At 31.4% G+C, this 19,093-nt stretch overlaps 1 protein-coding gene across 1 annotated transcript in view; it reads right to left on the reverse strand.

The window, feature by feature from the left end:
• PsGEF (Protostome-specific GEF) overlaps nt 1-19,093 on the reverse strand; it is a 204,819-nt gene that overhangs the window by 125,537 nt on the left and 60,189 nt on the right. Inside the window, exons 5-6 of the mRNA XM_072529608.1 lie at nt 9,718-9,772; nt 2,151-2,398 (exon numbers count right to left, since the gene is read on the reverse strand). Of these exons, the coding sequence (XP_072385709.1) occupies nt 2,151-2,398; nt 9,718-9,772 (303 nt within the window). The remainder of the gene's footprint in view (nt 1-2,150; nt 2,399-9,717; nt 9,773-19,093) is intronic.

Below are 19,093 nucleotides of genomic sequence, written 5' to 3' on the forward strand. Positions count from 1 at the left end.
ATTTAACCTCGTTACAAACTTCATCTACCCAACTTATTTGTAGAATTCTACGATACACGCGAATTTCAAAGGCTTTAAGTGTCTACGTTAAATTCCGGCTTTTGACAACATATCAAGGAATAGAGAACACATAACATCTTACTGATCTAATTTTCAGTCTCAAAGTAATATTGTTTCTACATACGATTTTTTTCGTCCTAAAAAATGCAGCTCTTATCATTTATATACGTATTTTAATTTCTTTGCTCATGTCCCAGTTCTCATTTAGATTACAAACATTCTCCATAAGCTGTTACCACTTCTAGTTGTATTTGCGTTTTACTGACAACCATCACCTTTGTCTTTGTGGTGTTTAGCTTCAGTGCATATTCATCACACGTTGTGGTAATCCTATTAATCAGATGTTGGAGTTCTTTGTAACTATTTGCAAATAACACTCAAAATAATCAGTATTGATGTCATTAATTTTGATACCACATTGAACACTATCCAATGTTTTATTGAAAAGGACTTCTGAATAGATGTTAAATATTAGTGAGAACAAAATCCAGCCCTGTCTTACTCCTCTTCGTATTTGAAGCTGTTCAGAATTATCCTGGTCAATCATGATATTTGCAAATTGGTCCCAGTAAAGATTTTTAATGATACATAAGTCTTTATCATGAATACCTACCTACTGAAGAATGGATATCATTCGAGTACACCTATCCGATCAAAGCTTTCTCAAAGTCAATAAAACACATATAAACTGGATTGCCTACATCTATGTATCTCTGTACCATAACCTAAATACTAAATAGTGCTTTTCTAGTTCTAAGGTTATTGCGAAAGCCAAGAAATACAAGATCAAATTGTTCTTCTATTTTTTGGTTCATTCTTGAGTGCAAAATTTGAAATATCATTTTTTAAATGTGGCTTATCAATCTGATTGTTTACTAGTCACTACTCAAATATTATTGTGGAACCCAAACTGCGTGTCACTAAGTTATTCTTCTGTTGGGTAGTCACTACTTCTTTTCTTATTTGCTTTTTTAGTATCGTCACAAAAGTCGACAACAGCCAATCTGTTATTTAGCCAGTAATATAAATGTGATTAAAAGATGAAGGATAATTTAATTTCAATTTCCTTTATAGTATGTTAGGTCCTGTCACTACTTCTTTAATTTCAAGATCGGGCATTTCATCATTAAACAGTCCCTTAATGTACTCTTTCCATCTGTCTATTTTATCCAAATCAGAGATAACCAGTTTGCCGTCTCTATCAACTATGATATTTGTATGTTTTTGTATTGACCCGTGACTTCTTTAATTTTTTTATACATATTCAATGCATCATATTGTTTACTGTAACGATTTCCAAACATTTGTTTTCGAAGTATTTTTTTGCAGCTCTTATTTTATTTCTTATCTCCTTATCAAGTCGTTTATATATTTTGACATTTTGATTCTTGATGATTCAAAATTAATATAATTGATGATTAAATTTACGTCTTTTGTATGTAAGATTCAAAATCTCTTTGTTTATCCACTGTTGCTTTTTGTCGATTATTATCTTTCCAATGATCCTCGATTATTATCGAGGTTCCAATGATCCTCGATAGATTATTGTTTTTCGTCATTATTAAAATTGCTGTTTAGATTGTTTGCCCGACTGTTGTTTCTAATAAAATCCATATCCAGTTTGTTAGAAGATCACTGTTGTTTTATCCGTTTAATCTTTAATTTCATTTCAGCCAACAACAGAATGTGGTCAGATGTGATAAGTGAAAAGATGAGGCGGAAACTATAATCCTGACCATTATTACGGTTTTAATACAACAAAATTAAATATTTCAAAATGCTTATAGTTTTGCATATTGTTGAAGCCATTCACAAAGTCCATTTTAAGTTGTTCGAAACAAGTATTTGCAATGATTAATGAAAAATCTTTAGTTTCTTATCATTTGAAAAAAAAAATTATCCGCCCAACATCGAAGGATTTTATTTCACCAAATATACCAAAAACTTGTCTGCTGACAAATAAAGGAATATTGCTTTATTTATTAAAATAAACATTATTCAAATTCAGGCGGTATTAGATATTGTGTAAGTGTGCAGTGACAGTAAAAATGATGAAGTGATGAAGGTTATTTGTAAAAATTATTCCTTACCTTAAAAATAGATTTTCATCAGCATATTTCTGCTGTTCAGTCAAGACTGTCTTCGAAGTGGACCTCCTAAGTTCGCCATCCAAGTCTTCCAGGCAGATCAGTTCTTCGACGCTGGACTGACTCTCGCACATCTTCGCCTCTCTTCGGCTGCTCTCGGTGGGACTACTCGTCAAAAGATCGTGTGTTATCGGCACGTTCGTAGTTCGGCCTGTCGATTGTGGAAGAAGTCTAAACAAACCGCTAATACCCTAAAAAAATAAACAAAATTGTTAACATGTCTTGGGTGAATATTTTTTTTATATATACCGTTAAAATATTTTCTATATTGTTTGATAACTAACTGGTCATTTAAGGTCTTACTTCGGTTAAAATTTTTGGGTTTTCTGTAAGACAACATAAAAGCTTGGTAACTAGAATTGGCCATGACCAAATCTCAGAATGTACATATACCTACGTGAATATTAAAATAAATCCATAAACATACAAAGTACCTATACCTAATTCTTTCAAAGAAAATTGGTGATTTTATTATTTTTTCCCCCTCTCACTCTCTTAATCAGCCAATCATCCTGTTTTTCTAATTCTGCCTTCTCTCTTATTTTAGTTCATTGTATATAATTTAAAAAAACAAAAGAAAAATATGGGAAAAGAGTAGGATATTTATCCACGGAAGCTTGGAAAACCACAAAAAATCTTCGAATTATTATTATTATGTTTACAATTATTATTATTACAACTCATATTGAAAAAGCCGGAAGCTCTTTTAACAGCCTTAGGAAGATTCTCTGTAACTTATCTTTAACTATCAATACACGCATAAGAATTCTTAGATGTTACGTCTTTAGTGTTCTCCTCTATGGAGTAGAAAGCTGAAGCCTTACAGAAGATGTCATACAACGATTAGAGGCATTTGAAATGTGGTGCTACCGACGTATGTTAAGGGTCTCATATATACACCACACAAGTAATATAACTATTTACCAGAGGCTAAGAAAAGACAAAGAAATTATCAACACCATAAATGACAGAAAATTGGCTTACTTCGGCCACATCATGCATAATATTAAGTACCGACTTTTACAGTTGATTCTACAAGGTAACATTGAGGGTAAGAGAGCCCCTGGACGTAGGCGCATATTCTGGCTGGCTAATCTTATTAAGTGGACTGGTCTAACGTCAACTAATTTATTTTGAGCTGCTGTGAATAAAATAGAATGGGTCAATGTGGTCGTCAACATCTCTAGAAGATAGGCACATTTAGAAGAAGATACAATTATTGAGACTATTATAATTACTAAAGGTACAACGTTTCCCATATATAATCAACGGCTCTCCCCTATAACAACGGATGTCCCATATAAAGTACGTGCCTACTAGTGGCGGGATACGGGCAACAATACATTGGTTTATATGGCAATCCTTACATATACTGTTTCAACGCATATACGGAGCTTAGCCAAAAATCCGAACTTCTGCCTAACATAACGATATAGAAAGTGAAAGGAACCCTAAAGGAAATAAAAAATAAAAAGAATCCTGGAGACGACCAAATAGTAGTAGAATCTGTCAAAGTAAGAGGCAGAAATTGCTGGAAGTGGTAACTGAACTATTTATGTATCTATCAAAGTATAATCCCTACAAAATGGAATAATTCAATCACTATTTTAATACACAAACAATTAAATATACCTTATTTAGAACATTATGGGCCACTAAGTCTGTTGTTCCATAGTTACAATCGTTTATCAAAATGATCACAAAACTTTTAGAACCAAAATTAAATTTCTACCTGCCTAAGAAGCAAGCTGGTTCTAGGAGAGACTATTAAACAAGCAATCACCTACAAGCACTAAAAATACTAATTGAAAAGCGTGTTGGGTAAAAAAACCACTCACTTCATCGACTTCAAGAAAACTCTTTGTACCGTGGAATTAAAGGCAGTATTAAAAGCATTAGAACAAAGCCAAGTAGACTATAGATATGCCGAGTTGATAAACCATATATACAACAACGAAACAGCATACATATACATGAAATTGAGCAGGAAACGACATTATCTTCCCCAATTATTGATCAGAGAAGTAAAACAAGTAATAGAACAAGTAGGCCTAAACATAAACTTTTAAAAACCAATTTAAATTCAAGTGATGTTACGGGAATAGGTAACAACGAAGTACATTAGGTTTTAAGCTATTTTACTTAAAACATGAAATTAAAATAAGGAAAGATAATCAAATCTATGAGATTCAGCGCCGTATAGGTTTGGGATAAGCAGCGTTTGGTAAGATGATAGCATGACAGCGTTTGATAAGACATATCCCAAAAATAACCTACCGATTTACTTACAACCAACGTACTGTCGGTAATAAAAAATCTACCACTAAATTAAGAGTAATCCAAGGAGAAATACTAGGGATAACTGGATAACAAGAAAAGGTATGATACCAAACAGGATAGTAAGAGAGATCTCTAAAACAATAGATGTCAGAAACAATAGCACAAGCCAAATAGAGATAGACTGGCTATAAAACAGGCTTAAATATGGGTTCCAAAAGGCTTATATAGTGAAGATCTAGAGAAACCAAGAGACATCGAGTTAGAGCACCAACAAGATGGATGGACACTTACGAATAACAGCAGGAAATTATATACAGAAAGCACAGGATAAAAAATAGTAGAGAAGAATATAAGAAACCTATGTCTAACAGTGGATACAAGAAGTTGATAGATGATGATGATAATGATGATGACTGAATATTAACTCAAGAGAAATACAAAAATAGGTTAAGAAATAAATGGATACAATAAATATCAAATTGCACAGTAACAAAACGGGCCTCTCGAAGAAAAATGGAATGATAGAGAACAGAAAAAAATATTTAATGATATTCGTTTTATACCCAATATTTTATATCGTCTTTATTAATTATTCAATCTTTTCAGGTACAAATATATTTTTGAACTTTATTTTACTATTATATATATCCTAATACTATTTTATTTAAAAATATTGGGAGAAATTTTTATCTGCCGTATAAAGAGATATATAAAGGTTTATTTTGGTATTTCTTACATCAATGTTGGTCATCAGCTAACCCATAAGATGTGTTAACCTATAAAAACATAAATAAATTCTTACTTCCAGGAAAGAATACTAAACTGTAACGACCAGAATTCCCTGCAATTTTTCAGGAAAAAGCCATTTTATAAATCACTATACTCCATAAATATTAACGGCTTTGGAATGTACATCGGCGACATCAAAATAATAAATAGCTCGAGTCGTAGTAATATCCTCGTTCTGCGTAGTTTAGTTTCGTGTTCTGAGTTGTAATAACTCTAAGAAATCGATAAGTCGGTATAGACGGTTTAGAAAACTGTAAATGTATTTACGTAAGAGACAGAGAAATGTCCGTGATAGCCTAGGGATTTTCTTTATTATCGAATAAATGTTATATTGACAATACAATCTACTACATGAGTATAAATATTTAGAACAAAAACTGATTTTATTATTAAATGAAAGTGGAAAGGCAATATTTTTAAGTTTTCTTTTTATTTAGTTGGGATTTAAAATTAAGATACCTTTGATGATGTAGACAAAAAGAAGCAGTAAGAGTTTTTAGAACTAGGCAGTTATAAAGCCAAGCCAACATATACGTAATAATACTCGCTGAATATAAACTGAAATAGGGGACCTCATCTGAAAATCCCTGGTCCTCCAGGTTGGGAGATAGGCGTGGAGCTAAAATCTCCATACCACAAAACCATACTATGATACAAATATACGCACTAAGAATAACAAAACATAAAGTAAAAAGATACAATATAAAAATTGCCACAGTTTAAAAGATCAGATGAAAAAAATATATATTGCATTTATACCAACACACTTTCTTGTATATTAGTAAAAACAACAGAAATAGAGGAGTCGGTTTTCTTGTTGACGATTAAGTGAGAAAGAGTATTTCAAAACTTAAACCTATTAAAAGTAGTATATATACCTTGACAGTTAAGGGTAGCTGTTTTAATATCACAATAACGTTTATGTGCCAACAGAAGATAAAAAATAAGTCAATAAACACGCTTGATATGAAAAGCTGACAGATTTATGATATTGTCCCAATACATTATGTTAAGGTAACTTGAATGGAAATATTTGACAGAAATACATAAAATAAAGGCAGTTGGAGGGACGATTCTTGTTGAACCTGAAGTGTCAAAAGAAAATAAGTAAAACTAAATAGTATTTAGTATGAAGAAGATGGCAGGAGATATACTTGGAAAGATACCTAGGTGAAGTAAAATTGGTTTGATTCGAAATTTAAACATTATGTAAACGAAAGAAATATAATCAGACTGTGAAAATAAATAGGAAAATTAGTAACTAAGTTTCAGAAAGCAAGAAAGAACGTAAAAAAATTAAAAAAAAATTATGAATATGAGAAATGTCATTAATATAAAGCTGTATACAGTTTATATATAGAGTTCAAAAATTACATAAACATAATCGACAGAGCTAACACTTGTGAAAACTCGGGGTGCAAAATAAGCTAATACGATTGATTAGGATAACATTAGCAGATACCCAAACTGTTGTGAGAGTAAGTTGCTGAATGAAACCATTCTGAATCTAGATTAAGTTCATTTTTTGTTCCTAAATTCCAAGGCATTTTCTGCCACCCTTTTCAACAGCACTGCACTGCAAAATGTAGGTAACAAGTTCAGTTTGATCCAGATGGTTCACATAATTGCTATAAGAACTATAATTGCGTTAAAGGAAGACTATACTGACACTAAAAGAGTTCTGATAGCATGTAGCTAAAAATAAACGTTGATAAAACCAAATACCTTGAAAACTGTCTTAATAGAAGACATATACTGGATCCACATTACAATGTCATTCTGGACGGGTGCTCAATTTTAAATATTTGAGTATTCCAGGTAGAATAGATTAGTTCACTCAAAAAAAAAATAAAAAGTTAGGATAGTAGCTGGGAATAAGTGTTTATAGCAATAAATAAAATATTTAAAAATCAGTTTCTGAGTAGAACATTTTGAATCGAAGCATACACACTAGTAGCAAGACCAGGGATTATCTAAGAAACAGAAACTCAAACTACAAAATGAATATACCTAGATTATAAATATAGGGTGGAAATTACTTATGGAATAAAATTATTTCTGTCCTTTAAAAAATCATAAAAACGGTGGGACTGTAAAAATCGTCGGCTTTTGTATATAAATATGCGATTTTTTAACATAAATTTAAACGTACAGCACATATTTAAAATTAAAAGTTCACGTGCCCCAGCGTTTTTCATAATTTTCTAAAATAAGGACACAAATAATTTTATTTTCATAAGTGGTTTTAACAATTTATAATTTCAGAATTCCACCTTGTATTATTAATAAAAGACCCTACATGACATAATTCGTTGAGATGAGGTTGTTAAGCAGGTTTTAGATATATAAAATATAAGGGTGTTCCATTAAAAATAAAGCCTAATGGACTATGCTAGGCTTGCATGAATCATCCTGTACATTAAAATTTATATTCAAAAAGTGCACATTTATATATAAAAGTCGACGGGAGTCAGCGTTTTTTATACTTTTTTAAAACAAGGACCCAAAAATTTTATTACATTAATGATTTCCATCTTTTATAAATATTATATAATATAGTAAACAAGATAGACCTAAATGAGAGAGGGATTTTAAGAGAAATCAACGAAACCTTTCATGAGCACGGTGTGTGGTATATAAAAAATTAAAACGAAGTTGCGAAACGAAGAAGTAGATTGACGCAAAAACTTTCGAAATATAAAGAAAATCTTTAAAATAACATACCCTTTCGGAAGTTTCCTAAAAGAAAAATGAAAAGTTGCTACAACATCTAGAAGAAAAAAATTTATAAATTGGTGTTGCTGAAATAATTTTATGGATTGGTGTTATTAACGTATATTAGACATTGTATGCATATTAGATCATGCAAAAGATTTACAATGCCCAAAAAGTGTATATAAAGATATTATAGATTAGAAATAAAGAAATCCAGATTTGAATCGTGTCTTTTTTGGACGACCCATGTGATCGTTCAACTTTATATTTTGGTACACTGGTAGTTTTTGTAGGTAACTTCCTCAGAAACAGGTTTACAATCACCATCTACCAATGGACACTGAACGCTCAATATTCAATATATTCAAAGACAAAAATAAACAGCTCAGGGAGAGATTCATACACAGATACAATAATTTAAAGTGAAAATCACAAAACATAAATATATGAGCCCAAATCAATCGACTATATGGGTCTTTCAAGACCCTAAAATCAATACTACAAATTTAAAAATGTATCAACTCACAGAGCTTTGTCGCATACTCCTTAAGAAGGCCACCTGGATCCTAAAAGCCCATTAAACAACGTAAAATGGTAAAGTTACTATTAAAGATGAATTTTTTTTTTATAACTATTCAGTTGAGAGATTCAGATAAGTATTCTGGTAAAAATTATAACATTGACGATTTAGCATAATATTATATCATTTTCTAATTCCTTTCTAGTTTTTGATACTTTGAACTTGAATTGAACTTTAAAGGCATATTTTCAAGTTACCTGTTTTGATAGTAACGCATTGGATAAGAAGGTCGAGTAGAGTGAAAGTGTATTTGCTGTCATTGCCTATATTTTCAAAAACGTATAATTTCGTTTTCAATAAATATTTGTTTTACCTTCTCTTAAATTATTACAAAATGATATTTTTAAAAGTTTAACACAATCAATAAAACTGCATTCAGATTGTCATTTTTGGTACAAAAATCCAAAAAACAGTCACAAAAGATTTAAACTATTTAGCGTTAGTAAAAACTGATGTAGACGATAAACAATTGGAAAAACTTTTTTACTTGAATTTTTTGTTTCTTTTGAATTAACGTTTTGTAATCAAATAAAGCATGAGAAGTTATTGCATTGTTGAACTAGAATAAACAATTTTAGATATCAATTTTAAGAGGTGAACGTTTTAATCTGATTCAAGTGATAATATGGGAAAAACACAGGGAAAGAGTATCATACAGAGTAAGAGCAGGTTCTATGCAAGGCAGAAGGCGTATCTCGTGGATGAATAATTTGAGTGTGTTGTTGAGGTGCGGCTCCATTGAACTATTTAAAGCAGTAACATCCAAGATGCGTATTTTCGTAATTTCCAACCTTCTTAAAGGAGATGACACACGAAGAAGAAGAAGAAGAAGAAGAAGAAGACCGCAGTTTTACAACCGACATAGTTAAATTCAGTTCTAACTCACTTTGTATAAAATAGAACGACTAATAATAATAACGTAATAAATAATAGCTACACCATAAGTGGAGAAATATAAATTTTTGGTGGATGTACTATGTACTTTCACCATTTTATTTTTTTAATAAGTTTACTTCAACTCGAAACAAAACTTTGCTCTCCAGTCCTTTCAGTACCCTTTTTTTCTTTTTTTTCTATTGATTAGTTAAAGAATAATTTGCCCCTATGTTAAATAGTTTACAACGTATATCTCCTATTAATACTTACCCCTTCAATAACATCTCCGACATCAAATGACATACATCCGAGAAATTCACTAGTTCTGAAATAAAAAAAAACGAATCTTACTAAAATGAATAATCACTAATATATATAGTAATACTACTATATATATATATATATATATATATATATATATATATATATATATATATGTATTATAAAATAACACAATATCAAGCGATTATCAATAGATATAATAAGGTAGATCAGTACAAAAGACAAAGTCCATCCTCTGCAGTACCGCCTTTGATAATATAGCCTTAATCACAGTCGAAATTTACTAAAGTAATAATTCCAGACTACGACGCGACGTCTAAACCCAAAACATAATGAATCATTCCAAAACATCGACCATCACTTTCACTCTTTTTATAACGAAATTAATAAGCACTTAATATTTTTATTGTAAACAAAGTTTATATCTTTGAAATTTAGTAACGCAAAAAACAAATAATGTAGTAATTAAAGCATAATTAAAATTATCATAACATTAAAACGTTTTGTAAAACCACAGTTGTGGCTAAATAAATAAATGTGTGGCTTTTCAAAAAGTTTAGTTTTTGTTTCCTCTACCACTTATTTTCAGGTTTTCGGTCTACGTCATTGCATTTGATCAACTGCATAAAATTACATTGTTTATCATTGGAGATAAACATTTTAGAGCGTGATATTCAGTACTTAAATATATATACATATTCCCAGATTTAGCCATACGGCTCACATTCCTTCTAAGGGGAAAATTCACTCATCCCAGATACCTACAGTATCTTAAAGATCGAGCTCTGGTGGGACTCTTTCCGTGTTATCGAACCTTAGGTGACTTGGTATGTTGGAGTATCTCCCAAAAATTTTCGTACACATCTGGACGTCGCGAGGAGTACAGATTTCTGCATGGCCTTATACATATATTATTATTATTCGGTCATTTATGTTGGCAAACATCGAGAAGTCACCTACTTTATTAGTTTATTGAATACGTTTCGCTTTTTTAATTTTTTAAAAGCTTCTTAAGTTCACTACAAATATAATAAAGAAGTTTATAAGTAAATGCCTATAATGTTGCATTACTATACTTACAAAACAATTTGAAGTCTTTCAGATATTCTAGAAACTGTAAAGTTTTTTTAATACATAGAGCAAATATCTTGACAAAAAACACAGCTAACTATAAAGGTCATTATTTAATTGTCCGATGAATTTAAATTTTACCGACGCGACGGCTTCATTTGGTTTTCTTGTGGTGACAACCAAGACACTGCGTTTTTTTTGTTTAGAAAATAGGAGCATCCGCACATGTGTTTATTCCATTTCTTAGTAGGTAGTCGTACCTTTACAGTGCGAATTGTTGAAAGAGTTGGTAAAAAAATATATACGGGTTCGTGAAATCACTTATTGGAAGAGCGGTTGAGAATGGCGAAATATACTAGACTATGTGATTCTTATTGTGTAAAATGAGAGAGTGATAAATCTGGCTCAAAGACTTATTTTAACTATTTTGAAAATGGGTATGTCATACATATACAATTCCTATATCTATTATATATACTATAATCCTATTTTTCTTGATTACGCCATAACTTTATATCGTCTTCACGACATCACTCGCGTAATGCTTTGTAGGTGTAAATTTTGTGCGTTTAACTATTTTGCGTTTGATAGTCACTACGATGCAAATATCACTAACAACTACTTTGGCCGGTCAAATTTATTAAATTCTTAGTGCACTATCCATTTAACCGGACTGCTTATCTAGTTTTTAGTTTGTTCAGTAAGTGTTTTAAGTAGACGTTTGTTTAAAAATAATATATAAACAATAGTTAACAAGAGTCGCAGTTGGTTCATCACAATCACTCCTTATATTAAAAGTTTACTTTAATATTGATTTTTGGTTAGCTTGTTTAATATTTATTTATTTCATAAATACTAAATGATAAATAAATATAACTTTTAGAATAGGAAACCTTCCCCTATGTCGCTATACATCGTCTAATGAATATTCTGTATAATGTATAATGGAATAAAGCAGTATATTTATAATACAATTCCATTAAATTATATCAATATTCTAATAACAACCAATGATGTATAACCATTCGACCCTTATTCGCAATTACATATATTTTTATAAACACCCAGTGGACTAATGTTACATTCTATTGAATTGCAAAGAGTGTAATAAAACACGACCACCCGCATTTTGCGCCACAAAAACATATGTCCCGACACATTGCAGCGAAAACCAATCTGGGGTACACATGACAATGCTAATAGCGAATAATCAAAACCCATTGTGACGTATAGGGCTTGTTATTGAGCTGTTACTAAAGTTGATGTATCATTAATCCCAAAAATCGATGTGTTTTTCTAGTTAATTGAGATTTGCTCAAATAAACATGAATAAATTGTTGAAATTATTTATTTCCGTTACAATTTTAAATAATAAAATAGGTTTTTCTTCTAATAAAATAAATTGAAACAGTTTATGATAAATAATATCTAAACACTGTGAAAGTAAAAGACTGTGACAGTCAAAAAGAAGTAAGCAGCTTTTATTAAGAAGGCAGTGTTCAATTATAAAATGCATGATTGATTTTCATAAAAAACATTGATTTTTATAGTGTTTTAAATCTAGGACCTGAGATTTTTGTACCAAACTTAGTGATTTTACAATTTACTAAGAAACTATGTGCATTTGGTAAAAGCAAGAAACTGTATTATGATCAGATTAGGTATTTCTCCGTTGTTTATTTAGCCTATCAATATTAGTTATATCTTTTTGGTTAGCAGTGTTCAGTCATTATCTCTATAATATAATTCAGCTCTTGTCTATTAAAATTCATTAGACCAGACGACAATCTTCTATCATTGTTAATAAAGATTTTAATCATACGACTTTGTTCTTGAAGAGCTCTCCGTTGTAGTCGTAACTCTTTTTCGACCACTTTTTTATTTAATGTTTATCGACATATTTCGTAATACAAATAAAAAATTCTTCTGGGAGCTTAATTTACTAGCGAGTCTACTTGCTCGTCTCCTTGTACTTCGCTTGATTTAAAAGGGAGTCGGCAAGTTCATTGTCTTTTAGTCTATTATGCCTCGGCACCCATATTTAGAAATAAGTTATTGTCTCCTGCCAGTGTATTAAAGTGATTCTTACAGTTTTTTACCAGTTTAGGTTTGGTGAGTAGGTTTATTACCACCAATGTTATTATTGGAATTAGCAAAAAGATAATGCCGATAATTCCTGCGGGGAAGTGATAGCCTCTAACGATGCCTCTTTTGTGGTTGTTACGGTGATCTTTGTGATAATTGGAAGTGTCTATCTTTGTGGAGTAGTAAAACTAGTCATACAAGTCTATATTGCTTGCTACTTTTTAAACAACAGTACTGATTCAAAAGCTGTGTGGGTACGCTCCTCCTCTAATTGGTCTGGTTGAGAATGAAAGAAAAGTTTTTTATGATTAATTAGGAGATATACTAAGTGATATTTCATCAGAGAAGCGTGTCATAATTGGAGGTGATTTTAATACGCATGTAGGCCAATCTAAGAGAGGATACATAAACGTTTAGGTTTTGGAACTAGAAATAAAGCCAGAGATGGAGGTTGTTAATATATTCTTTCAAGAGAAAGAAAGTCAACTGATCACATATAAAAGTGGACAAAATTACTTTTAAATAGATTACTTTATGATAAGAACAGGAAATATACGTAAATATAAGTAATAGTCATAAGCTGGCCAAAAACATAAGTTTTTTATGTTGGACATCAAAGTAAAAAAAGCAAAATTAAACCTATATAGTGAAGAATACCACAAAAATCAAATGGTATATGTTAAAAGATGAGAAAAAAGATCTATTCAAGGCACGAATAGTAAAAAATATCCTGAAACATGAAAGGAAGTCGTAACACTATTAGAGGAATATGGCCATGAGTATTAAAGTAAATCGAAGTTCAAAAAAAATAAAGGAGAAAAAAAATTATATAAACAGTGGAAAAAAATAGGTCAGACACAGATCTTCAAAACTATACGGTCGCCAAAAAGAAAGAAAAAATATCAGTAGCAAATGCTAAAACAGAAGCGTATATAAATATATGCGATCAACTTGATACCAGCGAAGGTGAAACAAAGATATATAAAATAAACAAACATAAAGCAAAGAAAGCAAAAGATTTTAATCAGAATAGATGTAACCGAGATAAAAATAATAATATTAGCTCACCCTGTAAAATATAACGCCATTATTTAAATTATTTTGGAAACTAAATCACTCAATAAGACCTATAGTTTCTTTTTATATAGTTCCGTCTTATAAACTATCAAAAATACTGTTGGAAATTATTTTAGAACACACTAAATTTTTACCTCAATTTTTCGTAAAAAATACAATAGAACCAGTTAATAAAATAAAACATTTTAAATTACCTAACAACTCAAAATTAATAATTTCATTTGGCGTCAAAAGCTTTTTCCTAGTATTTCTCCTACAGAAACTTTTGTTCTAGTAAAAAACTTTTTAGACCATAATATTACAAATCCAATCATTACATGTGAAATTTTACATCTTCTTGAAATTTGCAAACTTTGAATCTATAATTAAATATATACAAATAACAATGCAGGACTTTTAATGAGTAATCTAGAAACAAAGATTTCAAAACATCCCATATTCAAACAGTTTTTGTATTGGTGGAGATACGTAAACGACTTCTGGTATATTTAACAGGAACTAACAGACAACTTGACCAATTCTTATAGTATATAAATTTACTCCATAGTCATATTGAATTCACAATAGAAACAGAACAGGATCAATCTATAAATTTTCTAGATTTAAAAATTATCAGACTTGAAAACAAACATGAGTTCTCCGTATTTCATAAATCTACCTATACTGACATGACTATACATAATTCATCATCCCATCCTACACAACATAAGAAAGCTCTGAAATTAGTATCTCCACCACCAGAGAAAAAACCCAGTACCTTCTGCTCGATTACATATAGAGGCAAGATATCAACAAAAATAGCCAAATACATAAAAAAGAAAGGAATAACACCAGTTTTTAGAACGAATAACAACTTGGGCAAATATATTAAGAACCACAAGAGCCAAAAGAAAAACAATTACACAGCGGTGTATACATAAATGTGGCGAACTTACATCGGTCAATCTGGTAGAACTTTTATCAAACGTATAGCCGAACTTAAAAGGGCTTTTAATAATATAAAAACAGACTCTATGTACGCACTTCACCTTCTAGACCATAGTCATTCTTTTAATGACAAATTTCAAATTCTTCACATTCAAAATAAAGGCCTTAGCTATCTATATTAGTATCTATGAAATAAACAAATTAAACAATACAGACATAATTCTGAATGACCAACTTGAGACAAATAGTTACCCCCTCTTCAACTTACTAAGTTAAAGACTATACAGTGTTAACACATATCAAAAATAGATCAATTGAGAAGGCACTCTGGCCGAAACAGCTGTAGTGATAATAATTTAAAATAAATATTGTGGAAATGTTGAAAACAAACGTTTTCAGTGTTTTATTGTTAGATAAAATGAATTTCCATTAAGTTACGGTCGAATCCATCACTTATTTTGGAAACATTGATAAAATTTGACGTATTATAGATAATCTGTCTATAAATTCTCATAAAGCCATTTTCTAATTAGCTGGCATTGGCCATAGGACATTTTTTTATTGTGTCACTATTAAAATTTATGTTTTTTGGTTTTTATTCATAGCCTTAAATGGTTATAAAACAGTTTAAAAAATAACAAAACACACCAAAAGTTTAAGTTTTCTACGGCCAGTCCATTTTTATGTAAATTTTATTTATTTTTTGAATCCCAGTTTTTGGGATTCATCAATATAGGGATAGGTCATCAATTTTTTGTAACAACCGATTTATATAAATGAATATATTAAATATTACAAAATCTTAGCTAAAGATAATTCTTAAGTTCCTCTATGTTAAGATATATCTTTGTTTTTAATATAAATAGAATAATATAAAATCTTTTTAGAAACAGAATTTCCGAAACGTGTCTAGGTACATGGCAAACAGCTTAAATTACAAAATAAATATACATTTTAGTTACAGTCGGTTTTGATACATCCTCATCAATCTTTTTAATCTTTCAGATCAAAGTCGACGAGATCAAATATTGAATATGTAGGTCAGGGTTGGTGTTCGTTCCTCAAAGATCAATCATTCCCTTCAAATTGCGATCCCATTCGCCGTTTCTGGTAATAACGCCACCACTTATAGAAATATTTGAGAAATTTATTCCCCGCGTTTCTTGTGAGTTGAGGAGACTGGAAATTAGAATTAGAGAGAATTGGGCGCGTGGGCTAATATTAATAAAAATTTTAATATCAATTTATAATTTCTGTAAACGGTTGTATTAATATTTTCTCTGAGGGAAAATTAGTGGTTAAGGCGCTGGAGTGACTATTTAAAGATTTATGTAATACATTTTTAGAACGTTTTAATTTTTATTGTTCATTTATATTTGTTTATCTCCAAATGATGGAATTACGAAAAGTGGCACAAACATTCTAATATGCATCTCTCATTATCTATACGTAGGCTGTCCGATAAGTACTTAGCCTCACCGCCCGATGGCTCCACTATTGTAAGAGAAATCTTTGATCGTGTAATACATTCTTATAGACAGCTAATGTCAAAATTTCAACCAATTCGGACTCGTAGTTTTGTTTTGACCGCGTGTAAAAGTGGGCTATTCTGCAGATTTTAGAAAAACGGAAAACGAGCAATATCGGTCGGTGAATCTATTCTTGTTTTTGGAAGAGAAATTACGCAGTGAAATCAAAGAGCGCTTACATGCTGTGTACGGTTACTATTCTCCTTCGATGGTAACCGTCAAAAATTGGTTTAACGAGTTTCGATATCGCTGCATGGCGGTTTTTGATGAAACACGCCTTGGTGTCCGGAAAATGGTTAAATGGAGTATAACATAACGTGACAACAATCTACGATCTCGTATTGACAGAGCGCGACTGATGGTGTGCAAGATAACTGAGACAGTAGGCATCTCAAAAGACCGCGTATGCTATTTCTTACATAAAATTTTTGGCATAAGAAAGCGGTCCGCGTCCTATCGGCCGGAAAGGTGATGGCCACCATTTTCTGTAATTCATAAGAGCTAATCTACATCGACTACCTGGACAAGGTTAAAAAGCTCACAGGGCCCTACTATGCGGAATAATTGGGCCGATTCGACGAAGAATTGCAGGAAAAACGACCCCATTTAGCGAAGAAAAAAGCATTCTTCCACCATGACAACGCATTGGCTCATACCTCCACCTTTTATATGGCTAAATTGGTCGAATTGGGCTGCAAACTGTATCTGCCCCATCGACCTTATTCGGTCGATTAGGCCTTGTGTGACTTTTATCTTTCCAAACTTAAAAGGGACAGCCGCCGGGCAGAAATTTAAGTCAGAACAAGTCATCGCCACCATGGACGCGTACTTTGCATACCTCGAGAAAACGTATTTTTCAGACGGATTAAAGAAGTTGGAGCATCACTGGTCCATGTATCGAGCTAAAAGAAGGACTATATTGAGAAATAAATCTCCACTTTTCCAAAATTTTCGATTTTTTTTGTAAATACTTATCTAGTACAACCTCACTATACATAAGAATTATCTATATAGTTTTTGCAATTCTCAAATTGTTTGTATGCCTAAACTTTCTTTTACATTGATCAAAAATTGCACAGTTGGTGTTAATTCTTGCCCAATATATCTCTATAAACATATAATTTTTTTCTTACATTATTTTGACGATTTAATCTACTTCTTCTACTCCCTCTACCTACACAACCACCTGTGGGTTTTGACCCGTTCAACATTTTTCCTGAATGTTTTTACGTTGTTTTCAAAGTGAAGTTTTCTGAGTTTTTATTGTTGTCTGCTTATCTTTTTATTTTCTTAACTAAGTATATGACTCCCCTGTTTGACTCCCCTGGAGTCAAACAGGGAGATACTTTATCACTCAAACTGTTCACCTTAGTTTTGGAGGACGTTTTTAAAAACCTAAATTGGAAATATAAGGGAATAAACAACAATGGCCGCTACCTCAGTAATCTACGATTTGCAGATGACATAATCCTGATAGCTACTGACCTACAAGAAATGCAAATCATGCTTTTAGAACTACATACCGAATCTTCTAAAATAGGACTGAAAATGAATTTAAACAAAACAAAAGTCATGCACTCCGAAGACACCGTGACAATAATAAACGATAAAGTTATAGAAAAGGTTGAAGAATATATATACTTAGGACAAAAAATAATACTAAATAGGGAAATTAAAACTGAAGAAATAAAAAGAAGAAGAAAGTTAGCTTGGGCAGCATTCGGTAAACTGAACTATATACTCACAAATCAACAAATTCAATTACATCTTAGATCTAAAGTTTTTGATGCATGCATTATTCCGATATTAACTTATGCGACACAAACATGGACAATCACAAAAAAGAATATGAATATACTTAGAGTCACTCAACACGCGATGGAAAGAGCAATGCTAGGTATATCACTTAAGGACAAGAAAACAAACACATTGATAAGACAGAAAACCAAAGTCGCCGATGTGATGCAAAAATCAATAAAGTTGAAATGGGAATACGCTGGACATGTAGCTAGGAGCGATCTAAACAAATGGCACAGATCAATTTTAACCTGGAGACCATACCAACACAAAAGACCCAGAGGCAGACCTCCTATGAGATGGACAGACGATCTGAAAAGGACTGCCGGGAAAAATTGGCTACAAGTAGCGTAGAATAAAAAACAATGGAAAGGAAGACTTGAAGAGGCTTATGTTCAGATGTGGACGTGAATGGCTAGACGAAGAAGAAGAAGAAGAAGAACTAAGTATATATTTTACAATAACGCATTGTATCTTTACTGTGGCTAACAATTATATATAAGGCTTGAGAAATGTCTCGTTTAAATGATATGTCCTGTTTAAATGATATGTTCTGTTTTTTTACTTATCCATGTTTTTATCTCTGTTATTATTTTTGGTTATTAGAAATCGTAAGACTATAAACTGTGCTATATTTTTGAAGCTGTGGAGATCTGTTTCGAAGAAGTTTTCCTTGTGGCTTCTTGATCTTGCTATCAACATATATTTCGGTTTACCAAATTTACTGCAATCCTGCTTCTCGTGTCGTTTTCAGCCCCAGTTCTTATTAAAAAACCACCTTAGCATAGCGGCAGTTTGTTTGCTTTTAGTTACAGTTGGTTATGAGATTTTTCTGTTAACTTTGGATTCAAATGCGTGAAGTTAAATGTTAAACAAAA

The sequence above is a fragment of the Diabrotica undecimpunctata genome, chromosome 4 (assembly GCF_040954645.1).
Source record: "Diabrotica undecimpunctata isolate CICGRU chromosome 4, icDiaUnde3, whole genome shotgun sequence".
Lineage (NCBI taxonomy): Eukaryota > Metazoa > Arthropoda > Insecta > Coleoptera > Chrysomelidae > Diabrotica > Diabrotica undecimpunctata.